At 46.1% G+C, this 27,368-nt stretch overlaps 1 protein-coding gene across 2 annotated transcripts in view; it reads right to left on the bottom strand.

The window, feature by feature from the left end:
* The window catches only part of wdr18 (WD repeat domain 18), a 257,486-nt gene that overhangs the window by 61,546 nt on the left and 168,572 nt on the right, over positions 1–27,368 (bottom strand). For both annotated transcript variants that reach the window (XM_072482676.1, XM_072482677.1), the window contains exon 7: positions 24,553–24,677. In XM_072482676.1, coding sequence (XP_072338777.1) covers positions 24,553–24,677 — 125 coding nt within the window. The remainder of the gene's footprint in view (positions 1–24,552; positions 24,678–27,368) is intronic.

The raw sequence follows: 27,368 nt of genomic DNA, 5'->3' as shown, positions 1-27,368 counted from the left end.
CCCATGTTCAATTTATACCCTGAAAAATCCCCAAACTCCCCAAGTATCCGCATTATTTCTGGCATCCCCTCCGCCGGGTCTGCCACGTATAGTAGCAAATCATCCGCATACAAAGATACCCGGTGTTCTTCTCCTCCTCTAAGTACTCCCCTCCACTTCTTGGAACCCCTCAACGCTATCGCCAGGGGCTCAATCGCCAGTGCAAACAATAATGGGGACAGAGGGCATCCCTGTCTTGTCCCTCTATGGAGCCGAAAATATGCAGATCCCCGTCCATTCGTGACCACGCTCCCCATCGGGGCCCTATACAACAGCTGCACCCATCTAACATACCCCTCTCCAAAACCAAATCTCCTCAACACCTCCCACAAATAATCCCACTCCACTCTATCAAATGCTTTCTCGGCATCCATCGCCACTACTATCTCCGTTTCCCCCTCTGGTGGGGCCATCATCATTACCCCTAACAGCCTCCGTATATTCGTGTTCAGCTGTCTCCCCTTCACAAACCCAGTTTGGTCCTCGTGGACCACCCCGGGACACATTCCTCTATTCTCATTGCCATTACCTTGGCCAGGATCTTGGCATCTACATTTAGGAGGGAAATAGGTCTATAGGACCCGCATTATAGCGGGTCCTTTTCCTTCTTTAAGGGAAGCGATATTGTTGCTTCAGACATAGTCGGGGGCAGTTGTCCCCTTTCCTTTGCCTCATTAAAGGTCCTCGTCAATACCGGGGCGAGCAAGTCCACATATTTTCTATAGAATTCGACTGGGAATCCATCCGGTCCCGGGGCCTTTCCCGCCTGCATGCTCCTAATTCCTTTCACCACTTCTTCTATCTCGATCTGTGCTCCCAGTCCCACCCTTTCCTGCTCTTCCACCTTGGGAAATTCCAGCCGATCCAAGAAGTCCATCATTCTCTCCCTCCCATCCGGGGGTTGAGCTTCATATAATTTTTTATAAAATGTCTTGAACACTCCATTCACTCTCTCCGCTCCCCGCTCCATCTCTCCTTCCTCATCCCTCACCCCCCCTATTTCCCTCGCTGCTCCCCTTTTCCTCAATTGGTGTGCCAGCAACCTGCTCGCCTTCTCCCCATATTCGGTTCTTGCAGCAACCGCTCCCGTTCCTTACTCTCCTGCTTCCCTTTATGTGCCCTTATTGATATCAGCTCCCCTCCAACCACCGCCTTCAGCGCCTCCCAGACCACTCCCACCTGGACCTCCCCATTATCATTGAGTTCCAAGTACTTTTCAATGCACCCCCTCACCCTTAGACACATCCCCTCATCTGCCATTAGTCCCATGTCCATTCTCCAGGGTGGGCGCCCTCCTGTTTCCTCCCCTATCTCCAAGTCTACCCAGTGTGGAGCGTGATCCGAAATGGCTATAGCCGTATACTCCGTTCCCCTCACCTTCGGGATCAACGCCCTTCCCAGCACAAAAAAGTCTATTCGCGAGTAGGCTTTATGGACATAGGAGAAAAACGAGAACTCCTTACTCCTAGGTCTGCTAAATCTCCACGGGTCTACACCTCCCATCAGCTCCATAAAATCTTTAAGTACCTTGGCTGCTGCCGGCCTCCTTCCAGTCCTGGACTTCGACCTATCCAGCCCTGGTTCCAACACCGTATTAAAATCTCCCCCCATTATCAGCTTTCCCATCTCTAGGTCCGGAATGCGTCCTAGCATCCGCCTCATAAAATTGGCATCATCCCAGTTCGGGGCATATACGTTTACCAAAACCACCGTCTCCCCCTGTAGTTTGCCACTCACCATCACGTATCTGCCCCCGTTATCCGCCACTATAGTCTTTGCCTCGAACATTACCCGCTTCCCCACTAATATAGCCACCCCCCTGTTTTTCGCATCTAGCCCCGAATGGAACACCTGCCCCACCCATCCTTTGCGTAGCCTAACCTGGTCTATCAGTTTCAGGTGCGTTTCCTGTAACATAACCACATCTGCCTTAAGTTTCTTAAGGTGTGCGAGTACCCGTGCCCTCTTTATCGGCCCGTTCAGCCCTCTCACGTTCCATGTGATCAGCCGGGTTGGGGGGCTTCCTACCACCCCCCCCTTGTCGATTAGCCATCCCCTTTTTCCAGCTCCTCACCCGGTTCCCACGCAGCTGTATCTCCCCCAGGCGGTGCCCCCCCCGCCCATCCCCTCCCATACCAGCTCCCCCCTCTCCCCAGCAGCAGCAACCCAGTAATTCCCCCCTCCCACCCCCCCCGCTAGATCCCCCGCTAGCGTAATTACTCCCCCCATGTTGCTCCCAGAAGTCAGCAAACTCTGGCCGACCTCGGCTTCCCCGCGTAACCTCGGCTCGCACCGTGCGACACCCCCTCCTTCCTGCTTCTCTATTCCCGCCATGATTATCATAGCGCGGGAACCAAGCCCGCGCTTCTCCCTTGGCCCCGCCCCCAATGGCCAACGCCCCATCTCCTCCACCTCCCCTCCTCCCCCCCATCACCACCTGTGGAAGAGAGAAAAGTTACCACATCGCAGGATTAGTACATAAAACTCCTCTTTCCCCCCTTTTTAACCCCCCTCTTCGCCCCCCACATTCGCCCCACCACTTTGTTCAAACGTTCTTTTTAATAACCCGCTCATTCCAGTTTTTCTTCCACAATAAAAGTCCACGCTTCATCCGCCGTCTCAAAGTAGTGGTGCCTCCCTCGATATGTGACCCACAGTCTTGCCGGTTGCAGCATTCCAAATTTTATCTTCTTTTTATGAAGCACCGCCTTGGCCCGATTAAAGCTCGCCCTCCTTCTCGCCACCTCCGCACACCAGTCTTGATAAACGCGGATCACCGCGTTCTCCCATTTACTGCTCCGAGTTTTCTTTGCCCATCTAAGGACCATTTCTCAATCCTTAAAACGGAGGAATCTCACCACTATGGCTCTGGGAATTTCTCCTGCTCTCGGTCCTCGCGCCATCACTCGGTATGCTCCCTCCACCTCCAACGGACCCGCCGGGGCCTCCGCTCCCATTAACGAGTGCAGCATCGTGCTCACATATGCCCCGACGTCCGCTCCCTCCGCACCTTCAGGAAGACCAAGAATCCTCAGGTTGTTCCTCCTTGCGTTGTTCTCCAGTGCCTCCAACCTTTCCACACATCGTTTCTGATGTGCCTCATGCGTCTCCGTCTTCACCACCAGGCCCTGTATGTCGTCCTCATTCTCGGCTGCCTTTGCCTTCACGACCCGAAGCTCCCGCTCCTGGGTCTTTTGTTCCTCCTTTAGCCCTTCGATCGCCTGTAGTATCGGGGCCAACAGCTCTTTCTTCATTTCCTTTTTGAGCTCTTCCACACAGCATTTCAAGAACTCTTGTTGTTCAGGGCCCCATGTTAAACTGCCACCTTCCGACGCCATCTTGGTTTTTGCTTGCCTTCCTTGCCGCTGTTCTAAAGGATCCACTGCAATCCGGCCACTTTCTCCTCCTTTTTTCATCCGTATCCAGGGGGGATTCCCTTCTGGTTTACCGCACAGTGTTTTTAGCCGTCAAAATTGCCGTTGGGGCTCCTATCAAGAGCCCAAAAGTCCGTTTCACCGGGAGCTGCCGAAACGTGCGACTCAGCTGGTCATCGCTGCACCCGGAAGTCTCCAATAAGCGATTATTATTATTGTACCTGTACTGTGAGACTCCATGCATGTACATGATGTTTGAAACGGGGAAATATTCTATTCTCTGCACTTATCTTGATGAGCAGGACACTAACAAAAAATGGGTATTCCACAATTATTGTCACAAATAATTTATACTACAATTAATGTGAAAATTAGAATGAGAAGCCCCAAAGGTTATTTAAGTGAATTACACCATCACCACAGGTTTCTCCTCGGATGACTCATTCAGTTAAATATCCTGCCAGCAGTCACTGCACAAGCTCACAAATGAAGAACCGTCACTCGGATGAAGTATTAGAGCTGGGCCTCAGGTACTGAAGCCCGATGAGAAACTGATGCTGCAGGAAAGATGGGGAAAAACTGTAAGGAAAACAAATTAACTACTAGCATGCACAGCAAAAGTGGCCAAATCCTCTCCAATAACAATGTCACAAGGAAAACTGCTGCTAGTGCAGTCAGGTAAGCTTAGCAGGTTTATTAAGGTCAAAGATACGAGTGTGACTGCAAATTGGGTGAATATTTTTCAACTTAACATTTCCAAGAATCAGCAAGAAGGAAACAAAGTTCATTAATCCTTTCAAAGTTACTGACACAAAATTAATATTGTTCCCCAAGTAGAAAAACAATTTCAACATGCTCATACTAATGTAAATCCAATTTAACAAATCAAGCTAGTGTGTTTAAAATGCAGTGTCTAAGCACCTTATTTGGCTTTGACAGATTAACTACAGAATCTGAAAGTATTTGTATCACTTTGGCTAGGCAATTGCTCCCAATCCAGACGTCATAAGCAGCGTATTTCCCGATTGATACAGCAACTGCAACAAGGCAGAAGATGCAGGTAGGAAAAAATGTAGGAATGGTACAATTCTGTAGATTACAAATGGTGAAAAATGGGCATCTACATATGCTAGACATATGAAATAATAACAGAAAATGTTAAAACCTTTAACCTGAAGCTCTCATAGTCGCTGAAATGCTATTGAATAACATAAACCTTTGATGCAGTCAATTGACTACCAAAAGCCAATTGAGGGTTGTGTTTTTCAAATTTCAAGATGCGACTAATCAATCACATCTAGCGACAGATCTGCCTTTTATGAACAAGAAGGATCACATTAAAATGAAAGCCATACTTCAAAGGGAATACAGAAGTAGGCCAGAGGAGCCACCCACCCAGGCAGAAGGCTTCCAAGGTCAGTAAAGATTGACATGGAATGTTAAAAGAACAAAAGATTCAGACGTTGATGGATGAACCGAGGCTTCAGAACAGAAACAACATAAAAGTGTTGAACGGATTTTAATTAAAACATTAGACCACCACTGGAACAATCAACATTTTCAATTTGGCTCACTCTAGGTTTTAGTGGCATTTGGTGAAGAACTCGAAGGTTGATATGCAGGACATTCCAGGTCTGCAGCTCCCGCTCTAATGCAAATTTTCTTCAGTCTCCTTTTCCTTTAGTTTAAACCATAGAATTCCTATAGTGCAGGCCATTTGGCCCATCGGATCTTCACTGACCCTCTGAAAGATCACCCTACCTAGGCTCATTTCCCCGTCCGATCCCCGTACCCACCTAGCCTTTTGGATACTAAGGGGCAATTTAGCATTGCTATTTCTCCTAACCTACACATCTCTCAACTGTGGGAAGAAACTGGAGCACCCGGGGGAAACCCACGCAGACACAGGGAAAACTTGCAAGCTTCACACAGGCAGTCACCCAAGGTGGGAATTGAACCTGGGTTCCTGGCGCTGTGAGGCAGCAGTGCTCATCAGTGTGCCACCGTGCAACCATTGCAAAGCATTGTATAAATAACTCTTCATATTCTTGCAAAGTTTAGAAGCCTGATGAACGCAAGAGATTCTTCATAGCAGCAGTTATTAATGTAATTCTGTGACTTCAGGAACACAATTCAAATAGATAATTTACATGACAGTTACCACAGGATAGCTATCTACCCATCTCACCCCACCTAGTAACCTGGGCAAAAGAAAATTGATACACTCATGATGACCATTGGTCAGAGCATACTATGTGTGGATTATTCAGAAAGGAAGGAAGCAAAGTGGGAAAATCCTGCATTTTACATAATGCCTTTTCATATCCTCATGGCATCCAAAATGTTATGAAGTCAATTAGATATTTCTGTGCAGTCACACTTGTTTTGAAGGCCGTAGCACAGTGGTTAGCACTGTTGCTCCACAGAGCCGGGGTCAAATGTCCAATTCCCGGCTTGGGTCACTGTCTGTTCGGAGTTTGCACGTTCTCCGTGTCTGCGTGGGTTTCCTCCGGTTTCCTCCTACAAGTCCCGCAAGGCGTGCTGTTAGGAATTTGGCCATTCTGAATTCTCCCTCTGTGTACCCGAACAGGTGCCGGAATGTGGCGACTAGGGGCTTTTCACAGTAACTTGATTGCAGTGTTAATGGAAGCCTACTTGTGACAATAAAGATTATGATTAAAAAAGTGTGGCAACCAATTTGCAAGGTCCCTCCAAAAGCAATGAGATAAATGCCTGTTATTCTGATTTTTTGTATTATTGTTAAAGAGTAAATAGAAGATAAATAAAAGAACTCCCATTATCTTCAACAAATCGTGCCATGGGATCTTTCAAGTGAAAGGATGGCACAACTTGGATTTAATATTTCATCCAAAAGATTGCACTTTCAATAAAGCAGCTCTCCCACAGTATTGCATTGAAGTGTTACTCTCGATTATCTGATACAGCTCTTGAAGTGCCTTCAGGTCAATTAGTTTGCTAATAGGTTCATCAATCCTACATTTAGGAAAAGACAAATTGGTTTGCACGGCAATTCACTGAAGTTGGTGTATTTTGTGAAAAGTGAACTTAATCCATTTGATAAACTCAGCAGCACACTGCCACGATAGCTCTCTCCAACAGGAAAGTGGAGCTGTATGGTCGGCACGGTAGCATAGTGGTTAGCACGGTTGCTTCACAGCGCCAGGGACCCGGATTCGATTCCCGGCTTGGGTCACTGTCTGTGCGGAGCCTGCATGATCTCCCCGTGTCTTACATAGAACATAGAACGATACAGCGCAGTACAGGCCCTTCGGCCCACGATGTTGCACCGACACGGGAAGTCAAAAAACAAAAGCCATCTAACCTACACTATGCCATTATCATCCATATGCTTATCCAATAAACTTTTAAATGCCCTCAATGTTGGCGTGTTCACTACTGTTGCAGGTAGGGCATTCCACGGCCTCACCACTCTTTGCGTAAAGAACCTACCTCTGACCTCTGTCCTACATCTATTACCCCTCAGTTTAAGGCTATGTCCCCTCGTGCTAGCCATTTCCATCCGCGGGAGAAGGCTCTCACTGTCCACCCTATCTAACCCTCTGATCATTTTGTATGCCTCTATTAAGTCTCCTCTTAACCTCTTCTCTCTAACGAAAACAACCTCAAGTCCATCAGCCTTTCCTCATAAGATTTTCCCTCCATACCAGGCAACATCCTGGTAAATCTCCTCTGCACCCGTTCCAAAGCTTCCACGTCCTTCCTATAATGAGGTGACCAGAACTGTACGCAACTCCAAATGCGGCCGTACCAGAGTTTTGTACAGCTGCAACATGACCTCATGACTCTGGAACTCAATCCCTCTACCAATAAAGGCCAACACACCATAGGCCTTCTTCACAACCCTATCAACCTGGGTGGCAACTTTCAGGGATCTATGTACATGGACCCCGAGATCCCTCTGCTCATCCACACTTCCAAGAATTTTACCATTAGCCAAATATTCCGCATTCCTGTTATTCCTTCCGAAGTGAATCACCTCACACTTCTCTACATTAAACTCCATTTGCCACCTCTCAGCCCAGCTCTGCAGCTTATCTATGTCCCTCTGTAACCTGCAACATCCTTCCGCACTGTCGACAACACCACCGACTTTAGCGTCGTCTGCAAATTTACTCACCTCTAGGTCATTTATAAAAATGACAAACAGGTCATTTCCTCCGGGTGCTCCAGTTTCCTCCCACAAGTTCCGAAAGACATGCTTGTTAGGTGAACTGGACATTCTGAATTCTCCCTTCGTGTACCTGAATAGGTGCTGGAGTGTGGCAACTAGGGGATTTTCACAGTAACTTCATTGAGGTGTTCATGTAAGACTACTTGTGACACTAATAATGATTATCATTTTTGTTGAATTGGCAGGCCTCAGTTGAAGCAATAGCTGCAATCAACTTCAGTACCTGTGGAGATCGGGAGAAGATAAACAAGAAAAGGTACCTGCACACAATCCAAAAACTACTGCTGTGAAATATGTGTATTGAAGTTGCCAATCCTCACTGTCTACACATGGACAAAGAGTGGCTGCTTGTGACAGATCACACAGAATGTCAGGTATCTGTGAAATTGGATCGCAGAAAGGGAACGAAATATATACCTTATGCTATCCCACCTAAATAAGGATAAAACAGGGACATTTTTTGTTTAATTGCTAATTCAAGCTCCAGATAAAACCATTTTACATCAAGAGTCAGTTTGAATAGGAAAATTTTAAAATCCTGATCTTAACCAAAATATGTTACAATTGAGTTCAATTGTAATCCATGCTTTGAAGGTATCAAAGCAGTTTAGTCTAATTTTATTTGCAACTACAATATTAATGTTTCTTGGACATTGTGACCTCCTGCAGACATGGGCAACACCCCAAGCCTTGACTCTGGAGGGGCAATGTTACGCCCATCACCAAATGTCCAGGTCACCACGCCACACAGGCATGAGGGTGGCCCTCACCCCAAATTCCATCTCCATTGGGGCATTCCTCATTACTCTTCCCCCCCCCCCACCAATCACCCCAAGTGATGAGAGCCCCATCCCCCTTTCAGGCCCCGGCCACCTCTCTCTCCCTCCCTCCCGCCCCCCCCCCCCCCCCCAATCCGGCACATCAAGGTTATGACCTCTCTTAGGCCCTGCCCCTCGCCAAGTACCCCCTAGCACCAGTCATGCTGGTGGGGCGGGCTCTGATTGAAACCGGCCTGTCAGCAACTTAGTTCTTAAAGATCGGGGTGCTATTTTTAAAAGCCGCCCCGATGCACAAAGGTTAGCGGCAGGATTTCCGTTATATCACTGGCAGGGAGCGAAGACAATTGTGATGAGATTTCCCACCGAGGTAAAATGCGATTTGGGTCTGTCACACTTCTGCCACCCAAGAAGGACGGAAACAGGAAAAATTCCAGAATGTCCCTGGCAAATCCACTCATATTCTCTTTGCTCATCAATGTCCTGGTCCTCCTTTGTTGAGTTCTAACATCCTCAGGTTACTGCTCTTTTTGACACCATTGTAAGTCGCTTTCTTTGATCTAATATTATTTTTAATTCTATCCATAAGCTACAGTTGGACCACTTTTCCTCTGGAGTTTCCTTGAAGAAATGTATAATTTATTATAAATTTTGTACTAATTCTTTAAATGCTAGCCATTGCCTGTCATACCTTTTAATGTAGTTTCTTGATCTACCCTAACCAATTCTGCTTTAATTAGATTTTAAACTATAGTTTCAGACTTTACTAAATCATTTTCAAACTCAAATAAAATTCTTGCATACGATGATCGCTCTCTCCTAGAGGCCCCCATATTGCAAGTTAATAAATTAATCCCCTTTCAATGCACAATATTAGATCCAAAATAGCCAGTTCCCTTGTAAGTTTCGAAACATACTGATCTAGAAAACTCGTCCTCCAAACAATTACTGCAAATTTGGTCTGCCCAGTCTATATAAAGGTTAATGTCCCGCACAATTGCTGCATTGCCCTTATTACACGCACCTCTAACCTTGCTGACTTATACTCTCGGCCCTGTAACACGATTTTCATAGAATCCCTACAGTGCAGAAGGAGGCCATTTGGCCCATCGAGTCTGCAACGACCCTCGGAAAGAGCACCCCATCCAGGCCCAATCCCCGTAACCCCACATAATTTTTGGACACAAAGGGGCAATTTAGTATGGTCAATCCACCTAACCTATACATCTTTGGACTGTGGGAGGAAACCGGAGCACCCGGGGGAAACCCACACAGATACAGAGAATATGCAAACTCCACATAGACAGTCACCCAAGGCCGGAATTGAACCCCAGTTCCTGGTGCTGTGATGCAGCAGTGCTAACCACTGCCCCAATATGCTGGCCCTTACTGTTATGGGTTCTGAAATCACCTTCCTTCAATGTTTCCTATCTTCACCGTTCCTTAGCTCCACCCGACTGATTCGGCTTCTTGATTTTCTGAGCTGAAATCCCTTCTCTCTACTCTCCCCCATTCCACCTTTCCTACTATTTATCTTACTTATCTTTTCTAAAAGATAACTATCTCAAAATTTTCAGTCCCGATTTTGGTCAGTTTGATCTGTAATGTTTGTTAGGTCAAGTCCATCCAGTTTTATCTGTTATCAGTTGATTTAATTTGCTGCAAATACTTTGTGCCTACAGTTTTGACTTTTTAAATTTTTTCCAATATCAGTTTAGTCACTAATGACCTATTAACTTTCTCATTCTCAATGTTCCTTCCTGACCTGTTTTGTTCTCCAGCTTTTGACGTTTCCCTTGCTGCTTTTGAATATACCCTTTCCTGAATCCTCCCTCTTCCATTGCAGCTCCTCCCCCAGAGCCTCCACCAATTTGTTAGCTTAAAGCCCTGACTCCTGCCCTAGTTAGCCACTTGCTCGGACAGTGGCTCCAGCCCAGTTTAAGTGGAGCCATTCCAAAAGAACAGCTTCCTTTTCCCAAGTTCTGGTGCCAGTAGTCCATGAAGTAAAACCTTTATCTCATATACCACAACTTCAGCTATGCATTTAAGATTAGAGTCAACAGATCGCTATGCAAATTGGCATATGGCTCAGTTAGTGACTTAGAGATTATTACGTCTGAGTAAAAGCAAAATATTGCAGATGCTGGAAGTCTGAAATAAAAATAGAAAACACTGGAAAATTTAAGCAATCTGGAGAGAAAAATAGAGTAATTGTTTCGAATCTATATGACTATTCAGAGCTGAAGAGAAGTAGAAAGATGATGGGTTTTTTACCGTTGAAGAGAGTGAGTGGAGCAAAATGGAAGTTCAGGGATAGGTTTTTAAAAATTCGTTCATGGGATGGGAGCATCGCTGGCTGGGCCAGCATTTATTGCCCATCCCTGAGGGAATTTAAGAGTCAACCACATTGCTGTGGATCTGGAATCACATGTAGGCCAGACCAGATAAGGATGACAGATTTCCTTCCCTAAATGACATTATGAAATGAAATGAAAATCGCTTATTGTCACAAGTAGGCTTCAAATGAAGTTACTGTGAAAAGTCCCGAGTCGCCACATTCCGGCGCCTGTTCGGGGAGGCTGTTACGGAAGTGAACCAGATGGGTTTTTAATGACAAACGACAAGTTTTTTTGGGGGGGGAGGGGGGGCAGTACATCAAAATGGAGGTCAGAGTTTCCTCAGCAGAAATCATTCCTAGATCTACTTAAATAGTTGGTTCCTACATGAACCAAGACAACTGAATCCTCCCCCTTCCAATCCCAAGTGCTCTAAAGACAGAAGAGATATCTTTGCCCCAGGCAACACAACCTTCACAGCTGCTGAAAACAGTACCTATTCCCCGGAGTGTAATGTCCCCTATCACAAAGACATTTTCACAACTCCTACTTGAATGTCCTCTTGCAGCCTGGTGTATGATCAGTTTTCCCATCTGCCTTGCAATGCTTGAGCTCATCTGCGCACATAGCAAATACTTCATATCTGCTAATATGAAGAAATAAAAGAAGCTCTTCCAGATTACATCCTGGATTTCCATACCTGCCTGACTCCTGTCACACCCTTTTGGCCCTGGCCATTGAACAACTCCATAACCTAAGGGGGTGACTGCTGCCTGGAACAAAGTGTCCAGGTATTTCCCCTCCTCCCTGGTGCACCAAAATGTTTGCAGCTCAATCTCCCACTCAGCAGCTGAGCTAAAGTTCCTCAAGTTGCAGAAAGTTACCATAGATATGGCTGTCTGGAATATCAATACCATTCACAAACTCTTACACGCTGCAGTTCAGGCACACCATCTGTCCTGAATTGTTTATATAATCTTATGTATTTATGTAATTGTTCAATTAACATTTTTATTGGGGGAGGAAATTAAAAAGCGAAACCTCCTTTCTGCTTTGCACCAAAATATCGATATTAGCACTGTTAAAGAAGCACTCTTTCAGGACCACTCTGTGCATCACACCCTATTGAAATCTCTCATTTTGAGCAAAAAAAACTTTATAAAAGATTTGTAAATGCTTCATAATGTAATAAAATATCATCAGCTGCTTCACAGAGAATAAACATAAACTGAGAACATGGAAACATAGAAAATAGGAGCAGCAGGAGGCCACTCGGCCCTACGGGACTGCTCTGCCCTTCATTATGATCATGGCTGAACATTCAATTCAATAGCCTGATCCCCCCAATACTCTTTGATCCCCTTCGCCCCAAGTGCTATATATAACTGCCTCTTGAAAACATGCAATGCTTTGGCCTTAACTGCTTTCTGTGGGAGTGAATTATGAAGGTTGACCACTCTCTGGGTGAAGAAATTTCTCCTCATCTCAGTCCTAAATAGTATACCTAGTATTTTCAGACTGTGACCCCTGGTTCTGCACAACCCTTCTTGCCCTGTCTAGTCCTGTTAGAATTTTATAGGTTTCTATGAGATCCCCTCTCATTCTTCAGAACTCCAGCAATACAATCCTAACCAACTCAATCTCTCCTCATACGTCAGTCCCATCATCCCAGGAATCAGTCTGGTAAACCTTCTCTGCACTCCCACTTGAGCAAAAAAATCTTTTCTCAGATAAGGAGACCAAACCTGCACACAATATTCCAGGTGTGGCCTCACCAAGGCCCCGTATAATTGCAGCAAGAAATCTCCGCTCCTGTACTCAAAACTCTTGGGAAGTAGTGGAAGATTTAATAGGTGACCCAAAGTATGGAAAAAAAGATCAGTTTTGATAGACTTTTATAAGTGACGGTGGAAGTGGCAAGTGGTTTAAGGAGAGTGTTTCAAACAACAAGGTTCGGATAGTTCAAAGCTCTGCTTCCAAATTTTAAGAGCATAAAGACATCAGCTCAAATATAACTGAATAGTCTTTTTAAAGAGTAGTGGACTAAAATTCTCCGAAGCCTAATATTTTCTTCTTTAAAATGTGACAACAGACTAAACAGAAAATATTCACTCTTGTATTGCTTCCCCTGCAAGAAGCAACTAGTTTTATAAAACTTTTTTAAAAACATTTTTTCAATTAAGGGTCAATTTAGCGTGGTCAATCCACCTACCCTGCACATCTTGTGGGAGCGAAATCCACGCAAACACGGGGAGAATGTGCAAACTCCACATGGTCAGTGCCAGAGCCGGGATCGAACCTGGGACATCAGCCGCGTGAGGCAGCAGTGCTAACCACTGCGCCGCCCTGAGAATATGCAAACTCCACATGGATAATGGCCTGGGGCCGGGATCAAACCCAGGTCCTCGGCGCCATGACTGTGCTATCGTGCACTCTTAGTTTTATAAAACTTGATCTGAATTCATAATCAATGTGGGCATAGACAATCACGGGATGGGGAGATCACGGAGGTGCAAGGTGGGGTTTATATGGTTATACAGTTGGGACAGGAGGGAAAATGCTTTTTCCTCCTGGCCCATAAGCAGCTTTGCAAAGAGCTGATGGATCGGGCCCATCTCACCCCCTCTTGCCTGCTGGATTTCCCAAGACAACATGAACTTATGAATATAAATCCTCTTAAAATTAAGGCATACAGCCTCCTTAAAGGTTTCAATAACTGACCCATCTTTTCACCTGGAATGATCACCTACCTCTTGCCCTGCCTTTATTAAAACAGTTTGAGGTGAGTTGGGATATTGTTTTTTTTTCATTTTAACTTCCTAAATGAACCAAATCCACCCATTTTTGGAGGGTAAAATTACCCCAATATCTTTCTCTGGTAGGTTTCTATGCAGCCTTGAACATAAGGCAATGTTCAGTGGTGGACCTTCCCTCTGGACTCCTCACAATTGTCTCCCAGCTTACTAATGTTTTAGTCCATTTTCAATACTTACTTTGCCAAAGCAGATTTTTCTCATTAATATATTGTAAGGATCCTTCCTGTTTCTTCCCTGTTTATTCCCTTATTTCCCGTATCTGTTACATTTTTGATCCATGGATTATTTATGGACATGTGGCTTTAAGACAGCCTGTATCTTTAATTCAAGCAGAAGGAAGCAGTGGCCTGTTCCTTTAATTCAAGCAGAAGCCTGTGCTGGTTTAAACTGCAGTATAGATGACTGGCACCAATGACAAGAGATTGGCTGGGTTATTGGTTTGATTGATTTGGCTGATGGCCAATGAATTGGCCCAAAGGGATGTGCTCTGTCTGGTAACAGGGGGTGATTGGATCTGACCCTAATGGAATGGTTTCAGAATCACAAGGTTTTCAGTTTTACTCCTGGCAGCTTAGAGAGAAGACTCTCTCTCTTCTCTCAATTTCTCTGCAGAAAAGCTGTGTTTCTGCACTGGCAGGGAGCTTAGATGAATCAGCTTACGGGAGAACCATTCCAGGCTGTGCAGGCAAAGTTCAGAATTTGCTAACTCTCCCCAAAGAAGCTGGTGTGAATCGACTATTTTTCTTCAAAAGGCCTGTTGCCTGTGAGTTCTGCATTTGATGAATCAGGGCCGGAAGACAGGCCACAAACTGAAAGCAAAGTTTGATGAAACAGGGAATCGGTCTCTTCAGAAAAGGTGCGATTATAGTGTTTTTAAAAATTCCAGGAAAAACAGAACAGGTTGCAACATAAAGACTGTAATCTACAAGCCTATTGTGAAGAATGCATGCTGGGAACCATCATCTAAAGCAAAGATTTGTTCCTCTTTCACCTATCTCCTCCCCCCCCTTTCCAACCCCCTCTGTTTGTCTGTCTGTGCAGAGGTGGTTGTGTGTGCGTAGAGGGTGGGGAGTTAAGTTAAAGTAGGAGTTAGGTACTTATTAATATTTGACTAACTGTATCTGTTACGTATTTCAGCACATTCTTGATATAAACATAAATTGTGTTTAAAGTTATAAACCTGGGCAGCATGGTAGCACAGTGGGTAGCATTGCTGCCTCACAGCACTGAGGTCCCAGGTTCGATCCCGGCTCTGGGTCACTGTCCGTGTGGAGTTTGCACATTCTCCCCATGATTGCATGGGTTTTGCCCCCACAACCAAAATCATGTGCAGGGTAGGTGGATTGGCCACGTTAAATAGCCCCTTAATTGGAAAAGAATTGGCTACTCTAAATTTTAAAAAAAAGTTACAAATTTGTTGACTGTAATTATTGGGCAGCCATCAGCCAAAGACTTTGGGTATTTTTGTAAGAATTATTAGTTAATTCATTTGTGTTGTGACTCCGGGATGAGTGGGGCTGGAACTGACTGCACACTTGCCCAGGGTGCTGTTACAATATATGTTTGAGATACATTGGAATGCATTGTTCCATCAGGTTACTGGTGATGTTGAGGAGTTTACATAAAATTACCAATAAATGCAATTCTTTTCAGAAGTCCAAAAATTAGAAAACAGAAATACAGTTTTATTGTTCAAAAGACTGCAAACGCTTGATTGATAAAATCTGCTGAGATAGGATTGTAGATCAAACAGCTACAATTCTGGAGATGGACTCCATGCAGTATTCTTTCTTTCTTTCCCTTTGTTGAATTTCTTATTCTAAATGGGATTTATTTCCTGGATACTTATCAGCACTGATTCTTTACCCAAGTGACAAATCGATTGTGAGCCGAGACTGAGTATTTAGGTTATTTAACTGTGCACAGTATTGTAGTCTAGCTTGAACCAGCTCTCAGACATTGATCACATGCAGTCACATTCAACAGAGGTCACATTATAGTGAACAGGAGCAGAAATTACCGAATCCCTCCTTCCTCCCCCACAATTCACTAAACTAGGGATGCAATGCAACTGTAGCACCCTCATCACTACCTCAATCAGCGAAATGAGCAGTGACCTTGGATGGAACCTGGGACTTGCCTGATCTGACGCATAATTCCATGCCAAGCTCATTTACTCATCAAATTATCACAGAGGAACTTGCTTCCATACAATATTTGAAGCAAACACCCATGGAGCCTTGAGAGAGCTCCAAATTATCAGGGAAAACAAAATGAAAATGAAATCTCAGACAAACACAGATAGACGAACATCAGAGTCAAGGAAGATAGAACATAGAACATAGAAAATACAGCACAGAACAGGCCCTTCGGCCCACGATGTTGTGCCGAACCTTTGTCCTAGATTAATCATAGATTATCATTGAATTTACAGTGCAGAAGGAGGCCATTCGGCCCTTTGAGTCTGCACCGGCTCTTGGAAAGAGCACCATACCCAAACTCAACACCTCCACCCAACACCAAGGGCAATTTGGACAGTAAGGGCAATTTATCATTGGCCAATTCACCTAACCCGCACATCTTTGGACTGTGGGAGGAAACCGGAGCACCGGGATCAGCAAAGACCACTTGAGACAATGTAGAAAATAGTTAATCTAACAGATTCTGCCCAATAAGAAATAAGAAAAAGTACCCTACTTATCATAGTATCCCTAGTGTAGAAGGAGGCCAGTCAGACCATTGAGTCTGAATGACCACACTACCTAGGCCCAATCCTCCACCCTATTTCTGCAACCCCACCCTACGGGGCAATTTAGCATGGCCAGTCCACTTAACCTGCATAACTTCGGTCTGTGGGAGGAAACCGGAGCACCCGGAGGAAACCCACAGACACGGGGAGAATGTGCAGACTATACACAAAAAGTGACCCAAGATTGGAATCGATCCTGGGTCCTCAGCGCTGTGAGGCAGCAGTGCTAACGAGTGCACCATCCCCAGAAAATTCCATTCCTGATGTATTCCCAATATATATATAAATCAGCTTAACTGACGGCATAAAAATTTGAATTAGGACAAAAATATCAATTCAGTCATTAGCACTAAATCATTATAGCCCCTTAAAGTTGCTTTGTAAAAAGTCAAATCCTCTGAACAGCAATCAGCTGTAAAATACAATCTCATAAGCTTTGTTAAATATCAAACAATCGAACAAAATCATCCCTGGAAAACAATAGTGCCTTGAAGGGTTGTATTTAATCATTCAGCCATCAGATTACTGATTAATTTAATACATTCCACAAATTACATTGCTCCAGACCTTTCCACAGTTATCTCTGAAATTATATTTCCTCATTTTCTCAGTTATGAAGCCAATAAGGCTACTTACGATAAGGAAAGAACTGCCACCTGGAAGCTAATCATTTTGTCAAAATTAAATTTCATATCACATCATTTAAGACAAAAATACTGTGATCAAAATGCAGCAGCACAATCTGCATAAAACTATACCCTTGGGAACCACAGGGGAGTTACAAAAAGTACGAGCAGGGGTATTTTATAGCCCTCTGTTGGTTTCTTCTATCTCACTTATGAAGGTGCAGATTCTGACAGGCTATGAGTTGTGTGTTCTTCAGCTGCCTTCTTCAAGTACCAGTCTTCATTTATAAGCCAAGATAGTCATTTGGCAGTTATTAACTGTAAACAACTAGCCAGGTCCAGCCTGGTCCTGATTCAATGTTTATATGGAGGCACATTTCAGCAGGAGTCCATTTGATTTTAATCAGGAACAGTAACTGCCTGTTTATTCTCTCATTAGTCCTCAAATGAATGTCAGTGCCCTAACTGAGATCAGCTAAATCAGCTGAGACAATGCATCACATCTCTTTTTTTTTTTATTTAAAAAAAAATATGTTTTATTGAAATTTTTTTCCCAAACAACAATTTTTCCCCTCTTACAAAGCAAACGCAACAATAACAATACAGAAATTTTTAACAATACACAAGTAACAAAACCCCTTTATCTTTGACCTAAACTAAACTAACCCCCCCCCCCCCCCCCTCCCCCCCCCACGGGTTGCTGCTGCTGGTCATCTGTCTTCCCTCTAACGTTCCCCTAGGTAGTCGAGAAATGGCTGCCACCACCTGGTGAACCCTTGAGCCGATCCTCTCAGGGCAAACTTTATCTGCTCCAGTTTAATGAACCCCGCCATATCATTTACCCAGGCCTCCAGTCCGGGGGGTTTCGCCTCCTTCCACATGAGTAGGATCCTGCGCCGGGCTACTAGGGACGCAAAGGCCACAACGTCGGCCTCTTTCGCCTCCTGCACTCCCGGCTCTTCCGCAACTCCAAACAGAGCTAACCCCCAGCCTGGTTTGACCCGGGCCTTCACCGCCCGCGAAATCACTCCCATCACTCCCTTCCAATACCCTTCCAGTGCCGGGCATGCCCAAAACATATGTGCGTGGTTTGCCGGGCTCCCGCCACACCTCCCACATTTGTCCTCCACTCCAAAGAACCTGCTCAATCTTGCTCCCGTTATGTGTGCTCTATGTAGCACCTTAAATTGAATCAGGCTAAGCCTGGCGCATGAGGAAGAGGAATTTACCCTGCTTAGGGCATCAGCCCACATACCCTCCTCTATCTCCTCCCCTAGTTCTTCTTCCCACTTTCCTTTTAGTTCGCCCACCAACTCCTCCCCCTCTTCCCTCATCTCTCGGTAAATCTCTGACACCTTGCCCTCTCCGACCCACACCCCTGAAAGCACCCTGTCCTGTATCCCGTGTCGGGAGCAACGGAAATTCCCTCACCTGTTGTCTAGTAAACACCCTCACCTGCATATATCTCAAGAAATTTCCCCGGGGCAACTTATACTTTTCCTCCAATGCTCCCAAGCTCACAAAAGTCCCATCTATAAATAAATCTCCCACCCTCCTAATTCCCAACTGGTACCAGCTCTGAAATCCTCCATCCATTCTTCCTGGGGCAAACCTATGGTTGTTCCTGATTGGGGACCCCACCAGGGCTCCCCGCACACCTCTCTGTCGCCTCCATTGTCCCCAGATATTCAATGTTGCCGCCACCACCGGGTTCGTGGTAAACTTTTTTGGTGAGAACGGTAGCGGCGCCGTCACCAGCGCCTCTAAACTCGTCCCTTTACAGGACTTTCTCTCCAGTCTTTTCCACGCCGCTCCCTCACCCTCCATCATCCATTTACGTATCATTGCCACATTGGCGGCCCAATAGTAATCGCCCAAGTTCGGTAGTGCCAATCCTCCTCTGTCCCTACTACGTTGAAGGAACCCCCTCCTTACTCTCGGAACTTTCCCTGCCCACACGAAGCTCGTGATGCTCCTGTCTATTTTATTAAAAAAGGTCTTGGTGATTAGTATAGGGAGACATTGAAATACAAATAAGAACCTCGGGAGGACCATCATCTTAATTGCTTGCACCCTGCCCGCCAGCGATAGAGGCTGCATGTCCCACCTCTTGAAGTCCTCCTCCATTTGTTCTACCAACCGTGTCAGATTAAGTCTGTGCAAGGTTCCCCAGCTCCTAGCGATCTGAATCCCCAGGTATCGGAAGTTTCTTTCCACTTTCCTTAGAGGCAAGCCTTCTATCTCTCTACTCTGGTCCCCTGGATGTATCACAAATAATTCACTCTTCCCCATATTTAGCCTATACCCTGAGAAATCCCCGAACCCCCTCAAAATTCGCATAACCTCTATCATCCCCCCCGCTGGGTCCGACACGTATAACAATAGGTCATCCGTGTATAACGAGACTCGGTGTTCTTCTCCCCCTCTAATCACCCCTCTCCATTTCCTGGAGTCTCTCAACGCCATGGCCAGAGGTTCAATTGCCAACGCGAACAACAATGGAGACAGCGGGCATCCCTGTCTTGTTCCCCTATATAGTCGGAAATACTCCGATCTATGTCGACCTGTAACTACGCTTGCCGTTGGAGCCCCATAAAGAAGTCTAACCCAGCTAATAAACCCGTTCCCAAACCCAAACCTCCTTAACACTTCCCATAAATACTCCCACTCCACCCTATCAAATGCCTTCTCTGCGTCCATTGCCGCCACTATCTCTGCCTCCCCCTCCACTGGGGGCATCATTATCACCCCTAATAGTCGTCGCACGTTAACATTCAGTTGTCTCCCTTTTACGAACCCTGTCTGGTCTTCGTGCACCACCCCCGGGACACAGTCCTCTATCCTCGATGCCAGAACCTTTGCCAACAATTTGGCGTCCACGTTCAATAATGAAATGGGTCTATAGGACCCGCACTGCAACGGATCTTTATCCCTCTTCAAAATTAACGATATCGTCGCCTCCGACATCGTCGGGGGTAGAGTCCCCCCTTTCCTGGCCTCATTGAACGTCCTCACCATCAACGGGGCCAACAAGTCCACATATTTTCTGTAATACTCCACCGGGAACCCGTCTGGTCCTGGGACCTTCCCTGCTTGCATGCTTCCCAGTCCCTTAATAACCTCGTCCACCCCAATTGGTGCCCCCAGGCCTACCACCCCCCGCTCCTCCACTTTCGGGAACCTCAATTGGTCCAGGAACTGCCGCATCCCCTCCTCTCCCTCTGGGGGTTGAGACCTATACAGTTCCTCATAGAAGGTCTTGAACACCTCATTTATCTTTCCTGCCCTTCGCACCGTGTCTCCCCTTTCGTCTCTAATTCCTCCTATCTCCCTCGCTGCTGCCCTCTTTCGCAATTGATGAGCCAACAGGCGACTAGCCTTTTCCCCATATTCATACCTCCTCCCCTGTGCCTTCCTCCACAGTACCTCCGCCTTTCTGGTGGTCAGGAGGTCAAATTCCGTCTGGAGTCGTCTCCTCTCCCTGTACAATTCCTCCTCCGGGGTCTCTGCAAATTCCCTATCCACCCTTAAAATCTCCCCCAGTAATCTTTCCCTTTCCTTGGCCTCTGTTTTCCTTTTGTGGGCCCCAATGGAGATCAGCTCTCCTCTGACCACCGCTTTTAGTACTTCCCATACCACTCCCACAGGGACCTCGCCGTCGTCATTGACCTCCAGGTATCTCTCAATACACCCCCGCACTCTTGCACACACTCCCTCATCCGCCATCAGTCCCACATCTAATCGCCAGAGTGTTCTCTGCTTCCTTTCCCCTCCTAATTCCAGGTCCACCCAATGTGGGGCATGATCCGAAACCGCTATGGCTGAGTACTCAGCTTCTTCCACCCTAGAGATCAACGACCTTCCCAAAACAAAAAAATCTATCCGGGAGTACACTTTATGGACATGGGAGAAGAAGGAAAACTCCCTAGCCCTAGGTCTAAGAAATCGCCATGGATCCACTCCCCCCATTTGGTCCATAAACCCCTCAAGTACCTTGGCCGCTGCCGGCCTTCTTCCGGTCCTTGAGCTGGATCTATCTAGCCCCGGGTCCAGCACCGTATTAAAGTCCCCTCCTAAAATAAAGCTTCCTACCTCCAGGTCCGGTATACGCCCCAGCATCCATCTCATAAATCCCGCATCGTCCCAGTTTGGGGCATACACATTAACCAACACGACCTCCATTCCCTCCAGCCTGCCACTCACCATTACATATCTACCTCCGCTATCTGCTACGATGTTCTTTGCTTCAAATGCTACCCGTTTCCCCACCAAAATGGCCACCCCTCTATTCTTTGCATCCAATCCGGAGTGGAACACCTGCCCCACCCATCCTTTCCTTAGCCTAACTTGGTCCGCCACCTTTAGGTGCGTCTCTTGGAGCATAACCACGTCTGCCCTTAGTCCTTTCAAATGCGCGAGCACTCGGGCCCTTTTTAATCGGTCCGTTCAGGCCTCTCACGTTCCACGTGATCAGCCTCACTAGGGGGCTACCTGCCCCCCTCCCGTGTCGACTAGCCATTACCTTCTCTAGGCCAGTCCCATATCCCGCCTCCGCGCTCCCGCTCCTCCCCCAGCGTCGCACACCATCCCCGCCCACCCACTCTTTAGCCATTTCCTTTTGGATTTCCGCAGCAGCAACCCAGTTGTCCCCTCCCCCTCCCTCCCCCCCCTCCCCGCTAGATCTCTTTCTAGCATGATTGCTCCCCCCATATTACTTCCGTAAGTCAGCTGACTTCAACTGACCCCGGCTACTCCTGCTCACTCCTCGAACCCCCCGTGTGGGGAACTCCCATCCGCCTTGCGCCTGTCTTCCCGCCTTATTCTTTCTGGCGCGGGAACATCCCTTTACCTGACCCGCCTCTTATGGCGCAGCTCCCTTTCCCCTCCCCCTCCCCTTCCCCATTCTCCAACTATGTCCCGTCTTTCCCCCCTCACCGGCGCCCACATTTCCCCAATGTCTCCCCCCTTCCCAATTTACTTCTCAATTAACTTCAACCATAACATTAACAATAACATTTCCTGCAGCATCAGTCCCTCAGTTCCGATCCAATTTCTCTTCTTTGATGAAGGTCCATGCTTCCTCCGCCGTCTCGAAATAATGGTGTCTCTCCTGATACGTGACCCATAGTCTTGCCGGCTGCAGCATCCCGAACTTCACCTTCCTTTTATGCAACACCTCTTTGGCTCGGTTGAAGCTCGCCCTCCTTCTCGCCACCTCCGCACTCCAATCCTGGTATACCCGTACCACTGCATTCTCCCATCTGCTACTCCGCACCTTTTTAGCCCATCTCAGGACCTCTTCTCTATCCTTAAGGCGGTAAAATCGCACGATAATCGCCCTGGGTGGTTTTCCCGCTTTTGGTCTTCTCGCCGGAATCCGATTTGCCCACTCCACCTCCAAGGGGCCCGTAGGGGCCTCAGCACCCATCAGTGAGCTCAGCATCGTACTTGCGTACGCTCCACAGTCCACTCCTTCCACACCCTCAGGGAGACGCAGTATCCGAAGGTTCTTCCTTCGCGCTCCATTTTCTAGGGCTTCGATCCTTTCAGTACACTTTTTATGAAGTGCCTCGTGCGTCTGTGTCTTAACCGCCAGGCCCAGGATCTCGTCCTCAATATCTGTCACCTTCTGCTCCACCACGCGGAGCTCTGTCTCCTGGGTCTTTAATGTCTCCTTGAGCCCCTCAATTGCCTGTAGCAACGGGGTCAGCACCTCCCTCTTCAGCAGCTCCACGCACCGTCTCACAATTTCATCCTGCTCAGGCCCCCATGTCGCCTGCGCTTTCTCCGCCGCCATCTTGTACTTCTCTCTTTCTGACCCTTTGGTCGACGGTTCCTCGCGCTGCAGCCGCCGCCGCCGGTTTTTTCCTCCTTCGTTTGGGGAGGGGACTCCCTTCTCACACACCCCACACCGGGTTGCGTCGTCGAAAAATTCCCCGTTGGGGCTCTTAAAAGAGCCCGAAGGTCCGTCGGAGCTGGAGCCGCAGAAGCGTGCGGCTAGCTAGGCATCACCGCAACCGGAAGTCCCTTCAGTGGCCTTGATGAGGTCTTTTCACAGTTGTTCCCTCTGCTGCTAGAATTCACCTTTGATACAGGCCCTCAGGTCAGCTTGCAGCTTTAAGCTTGCCCTTCCCCCGCCTGCATGCTGGAAGAGGCCCTGTTTATCCTGCAGTTGCAGCCAAATCTTTTACTGTTTCTGCCGTGTCTGGCAACCCAGAGACATACCCTTCCTGGGGGACACTGTCGGGGGACTATTGCAGCCTTCTTCCCACACCGGGAAATGTCAAACAAATGCCGTGGGGGCCCTGTAAAAGAGCCTAAAAGTCCGTTCCAAGCAGGAGCTGCCGAATATGCGACCTAGCTCTGCATAGCCGCACCCGGAAGTCCAATGCATCACATCTCTGACTTATGTCTGCACAGCTTGTCAAAGCTGTAGCATTCTCCATTTGCGTCCTTCAATACCAAAATTGTAATTTACTCATGGGTCAATTTGTCTTCCTCGATTTCACAAATGGTAGCTTGGAAAAAGTAATTATCTCATTGGTGTAAAAGGGACACCCTATGGAGCATGCTTTTTGTGATCCTGTATCAAACTTAAAATAATCCAGTGGAGCTGTAAGGAGTTAGAAATAACCGGCCATCACCCAGCAGTGAAGACAAGAATTGAAAGCAAGATTCCAACAGAGAGGAGCAGGTAGTACCCATTGTTTGTTCCTCTGGGAAAATTCTATTTTTAAAATGGCGCTTGAAATATTCTGTCTGTTTATCTGCCTACATGTAGTCAGAAGGCTCTATGGCACGTAAATGCTTTTGGACATTCCTGGCTTTAATTTGGGAAACCATTCAGGGAACTAATAACGATGCATCACATCAGAGAATAGTATCTCCGTATAGGGTTAGTGGCACCAATTAAAGGAGTGCTAAGGGTTGCCTCCATGCTAGTTACTTTAAATTAATGGTACAGAATTATGCCACACCGCAAAATGAAGCAGCGCGTTCAAGAATGCGCAATGGAGTGGGGCCAAAACAAATTCAAAACGAAGTTGGCAAAATTTTAATAATATCAGGTCCTTCGCAAACACACCTTTGAGCAGTAATTACTGCATAATGATCAGGATTAAAAGCCATGACTGTTTTTTCTTTTCTCCCTTCCAGGTTTTGGCCATGGAAGCCTGTGCTTCCCTGATGTTCAACAAGACATTTAGACAATTCCATTTCCAGAGAGTACATTAAAAAAAATGCAACAACTCAGCATGATCCAAACTATCAGACATCTTCTGCAGCTGAACGGCAGTTAAAAACACAACGAATGTCATCTGGAATTACGTAGCAATTGGTTAATACCCAAATGATTAGTCCTGTTTATCTGACATAAGATGTGAGATTGGTGAAATGACCTGAACAGTGAAAGCAGGAATGACTGGGGGCATTTCATACTTGGACCAGGTTTATTCATTTGATGACTGTTAAGATTCTACTGAACAGAAGTGAGGACAATGGAATTACATGAACAGAGTATTGGAACAAGCTTCCCTGCAAAAGTGCACAAATAATATCACAAAGTGTATGTGAAGCTGTCAAACGTGCTCAAGCACCTCCATTTAACAAACATTGTAGTTTTACCTTTATGATTAATTGTTCGCAGGCACTGCTTGCTTTGAACATCCCACAGTCTCACTGTCTCATCGTGTGATCCTGAAATGAGCAAAGTCCCATCCATGGAGACCGACAAACAAGTCACCTGGTTTCTTGAAAAAAAAAACAGTTTCCAGTTTAAGTTCAATGTCGAGCGACTACAGGTTTCAAATAATTTCCCCCACATCCCCCACCGTCTCCTCACTATTTTCCCTTCCTTGCCTGCCTGCAACAGTAGTGGACTCGCTGACACTAAAGGCATTCAAATGGTCATTGGATAGACATATGGACGATAAGGGAATAGTGTAGATGGGCTTTAGAGTGGTTTCACAGGTCGGCGCAACATTGAGGGCCGAAGGGCCAGTACTGCGCTGTAATGTTCTATGTTCTCCTGCCCTTGAACATTAATGGGGTTTGGTTCCAGCAGCACTAACCGCCCTCACCCAAACTGCCACTTTCCATGTATCCGAGCCGAACTGCAAGTGATAGGTTATTGTACCATGAAGAGAATCACAATAGAGCCCAATACAAGTACACATGTAAATAGGTCAATAGAAATGTGAATCTTGGATGATTCCTCGCTCCCCACCCAAGGTTCTGGGATCCAGTGACTTTCTTACTCCTACTCTAAGCAAGGCCAACCGACTAATTCAGTTCTGGCAGGGTGGGCAAAAGGAGAGAGAGGGCAAGGAACAAACATGGAGGTAAACTTCCAACCCACTATCCCGACATAGAAGTAATGCTGCAGATTGACCACCAAATCTAGAAACCACATGAATTGATTTGACTGGGAAGGAAAAATGAGCAACGCCAGTTTCCCGTCCAAGTGGCAAATTGATAATCTGTTCCTGAGAGACTTAGGAGAATGTAACAGGGGACAGAGGGAGGAGACGAAGGAAGAAAGATGCAAAGAGGAGGGGGCAGAGAGATGAAAGGAAGAGGGGGCAGAGCAAGTGCCAACAGAGTAATGTTTTTAAGTGAGTTGGAGGTCCTGGTCACTGGAGGAGATATAGGAATTTGGATCCTCTTTCAATTGCTGCTTCTTTAGAAAGTCAATTTGATCTAGTTCAGGATTAGCATGTTAAATCTATGCTCAATGCCCCTTTTTAAAAAATAATTTTACACTGAAACAGGCTGGAATATATGCTAGCATTTCACTGGCCCATAGACTTGGCAAGCCTGGGGACCACTTTAGCTGTGTCAGTTAATGGAAAGTACGACAGAATGAGTTTATTATTAATGACAATGGTGCAGATAAGGAGTAATTAACATGAAACTGCACTTGAAATCCTATTTAAATATCAGAGTCATAACTTGGGATGGTATATTTGGGTCAGTTACCAGAGGACTGTTCTCAGGAACAGATTTTCACTTTGCCACTTGGAAACTGGCTGATTATAGACACTGGTATCCCGAATGCAGTGAAGCTGTTGCACTTTATGGAAAAAGGTCAACAAAGTGACCTAATTTGGACAATAATGAATATTAGCTATTTACATTTTTCCTGCTTTGAATCCTGGGATGAAGAAGTTGCCTTGTGAGGAAAGGTTGAGCAAGTTAGGTCGATAATCTTTGGAATTTAGAAGAATGAGAGGTGATCTGTTTGAAACTTCTCAGAGACTGAGGAAGCTTGACAGGGTAGATGCTGAGAGGATGGTTCCCTTCATGGGGAAAACTAGACCTAGCTAATATTCTTTCAAAAGAATGGGTCGCCCATTTAGGACATAGATGAAGATGAATTTTTTCACAGTCACCAGTCTTTGAATTCTCATCCACAGAGAGCCATGGAGGCTGGATCATTGAATATATTCAATGATCAGTTATACAGTTTTTTGACTGGCAAGAGAGTCAAGGGTTTGGGGGTGTGGCAGGCAATAAAATGGAGTTGAGGCCACAATCAGATCAACCGTGATCTTATTGAATGGAAGAGCAAGCTCGAGGGCCAAATGGCCTGCTCCTGTTCCTAAGTTTTTATGTTTACATTAACATTACGGGGTGGCACAGTGGCTAGCACTACTGCCTCGCGGCACCAAGGACCCGGGTTCGGTCCCGGCCCCAGATCACTGTCCATGTGGAGTTTACACATTCTCCCCATATCTGCATGGGTCTCACCCCCACAACCCAAAGATGTGTAGGGTAGGTGGATTGGCCATGCTAAATTGCCCCTTAATTTGAAAAGAATAATTGGGTACTCTAAATTTATTTTTAAAACATCACAAGCGTCAGTCTGGCTCAGTTGTTTGCACTCTCACCTTGAGTCAGAAAGTTCTAGGTTGGAGTCCCATTTCAGAACTTGAACATATTCTCGGATGACATGCTGATGTAGCACTGTGATGCAACGCCAGAGTTTCTGTATTCACATGAGATATTAAACCAAGGCCTGTGGACCTTCCATGATGCTTCTGGTGGATGTCACATGGCACCAATTGAAAAGAACTAGCAAGTTCACCCAATGTCATAGTTAACAATCCTCCTCAACGAACACCAAATACAGATTACCGTCATTTCTCTTTTGCTGCCTGCAAAAGGCATGGTGTTCCTCAAAATAGAGAGTTTTGCAGTACTACGAAGTAATTCAAATAAATCGGAGGATGTAATCAGATGCTATATACATGCAAATTTTTCCTTCAAATGAATGGGGGATTTAAAATATTTAAAACGTGCTTTTGTATAATTTTGTAGCTGCTAATTCCATAATATGGGCCTCCCACACTAGTAAACCTGTTAGAATTTCATGCAGACATAATGGACCAAATGGCCTTCTTCTCCACTATAACATTTCTGTGATTGTTAGTTTTTTATTT

This window comes from Scyliorhinus torazame, chromosome 18 (genome assembly GCF_047496885.1).
Source record: "Scyliorhinus torazame isolate Kashiwa2021f chromosome 18, sScyTor2.1, whole genome shotgun sequence".
Taxonomy (NCBI): domain Eukaryota; kingdom Metazoa; phylum Chordata; class Chondrichthyes; order Carcharhiniformes; family Scyliorhinidae; genus Scyliorhinus; species Scyliorhinus torazame.
Note: the sequence above shows the minus strand (reverse complement) of the source record. Positions and strands in the feature narration are given on the sequence as shown.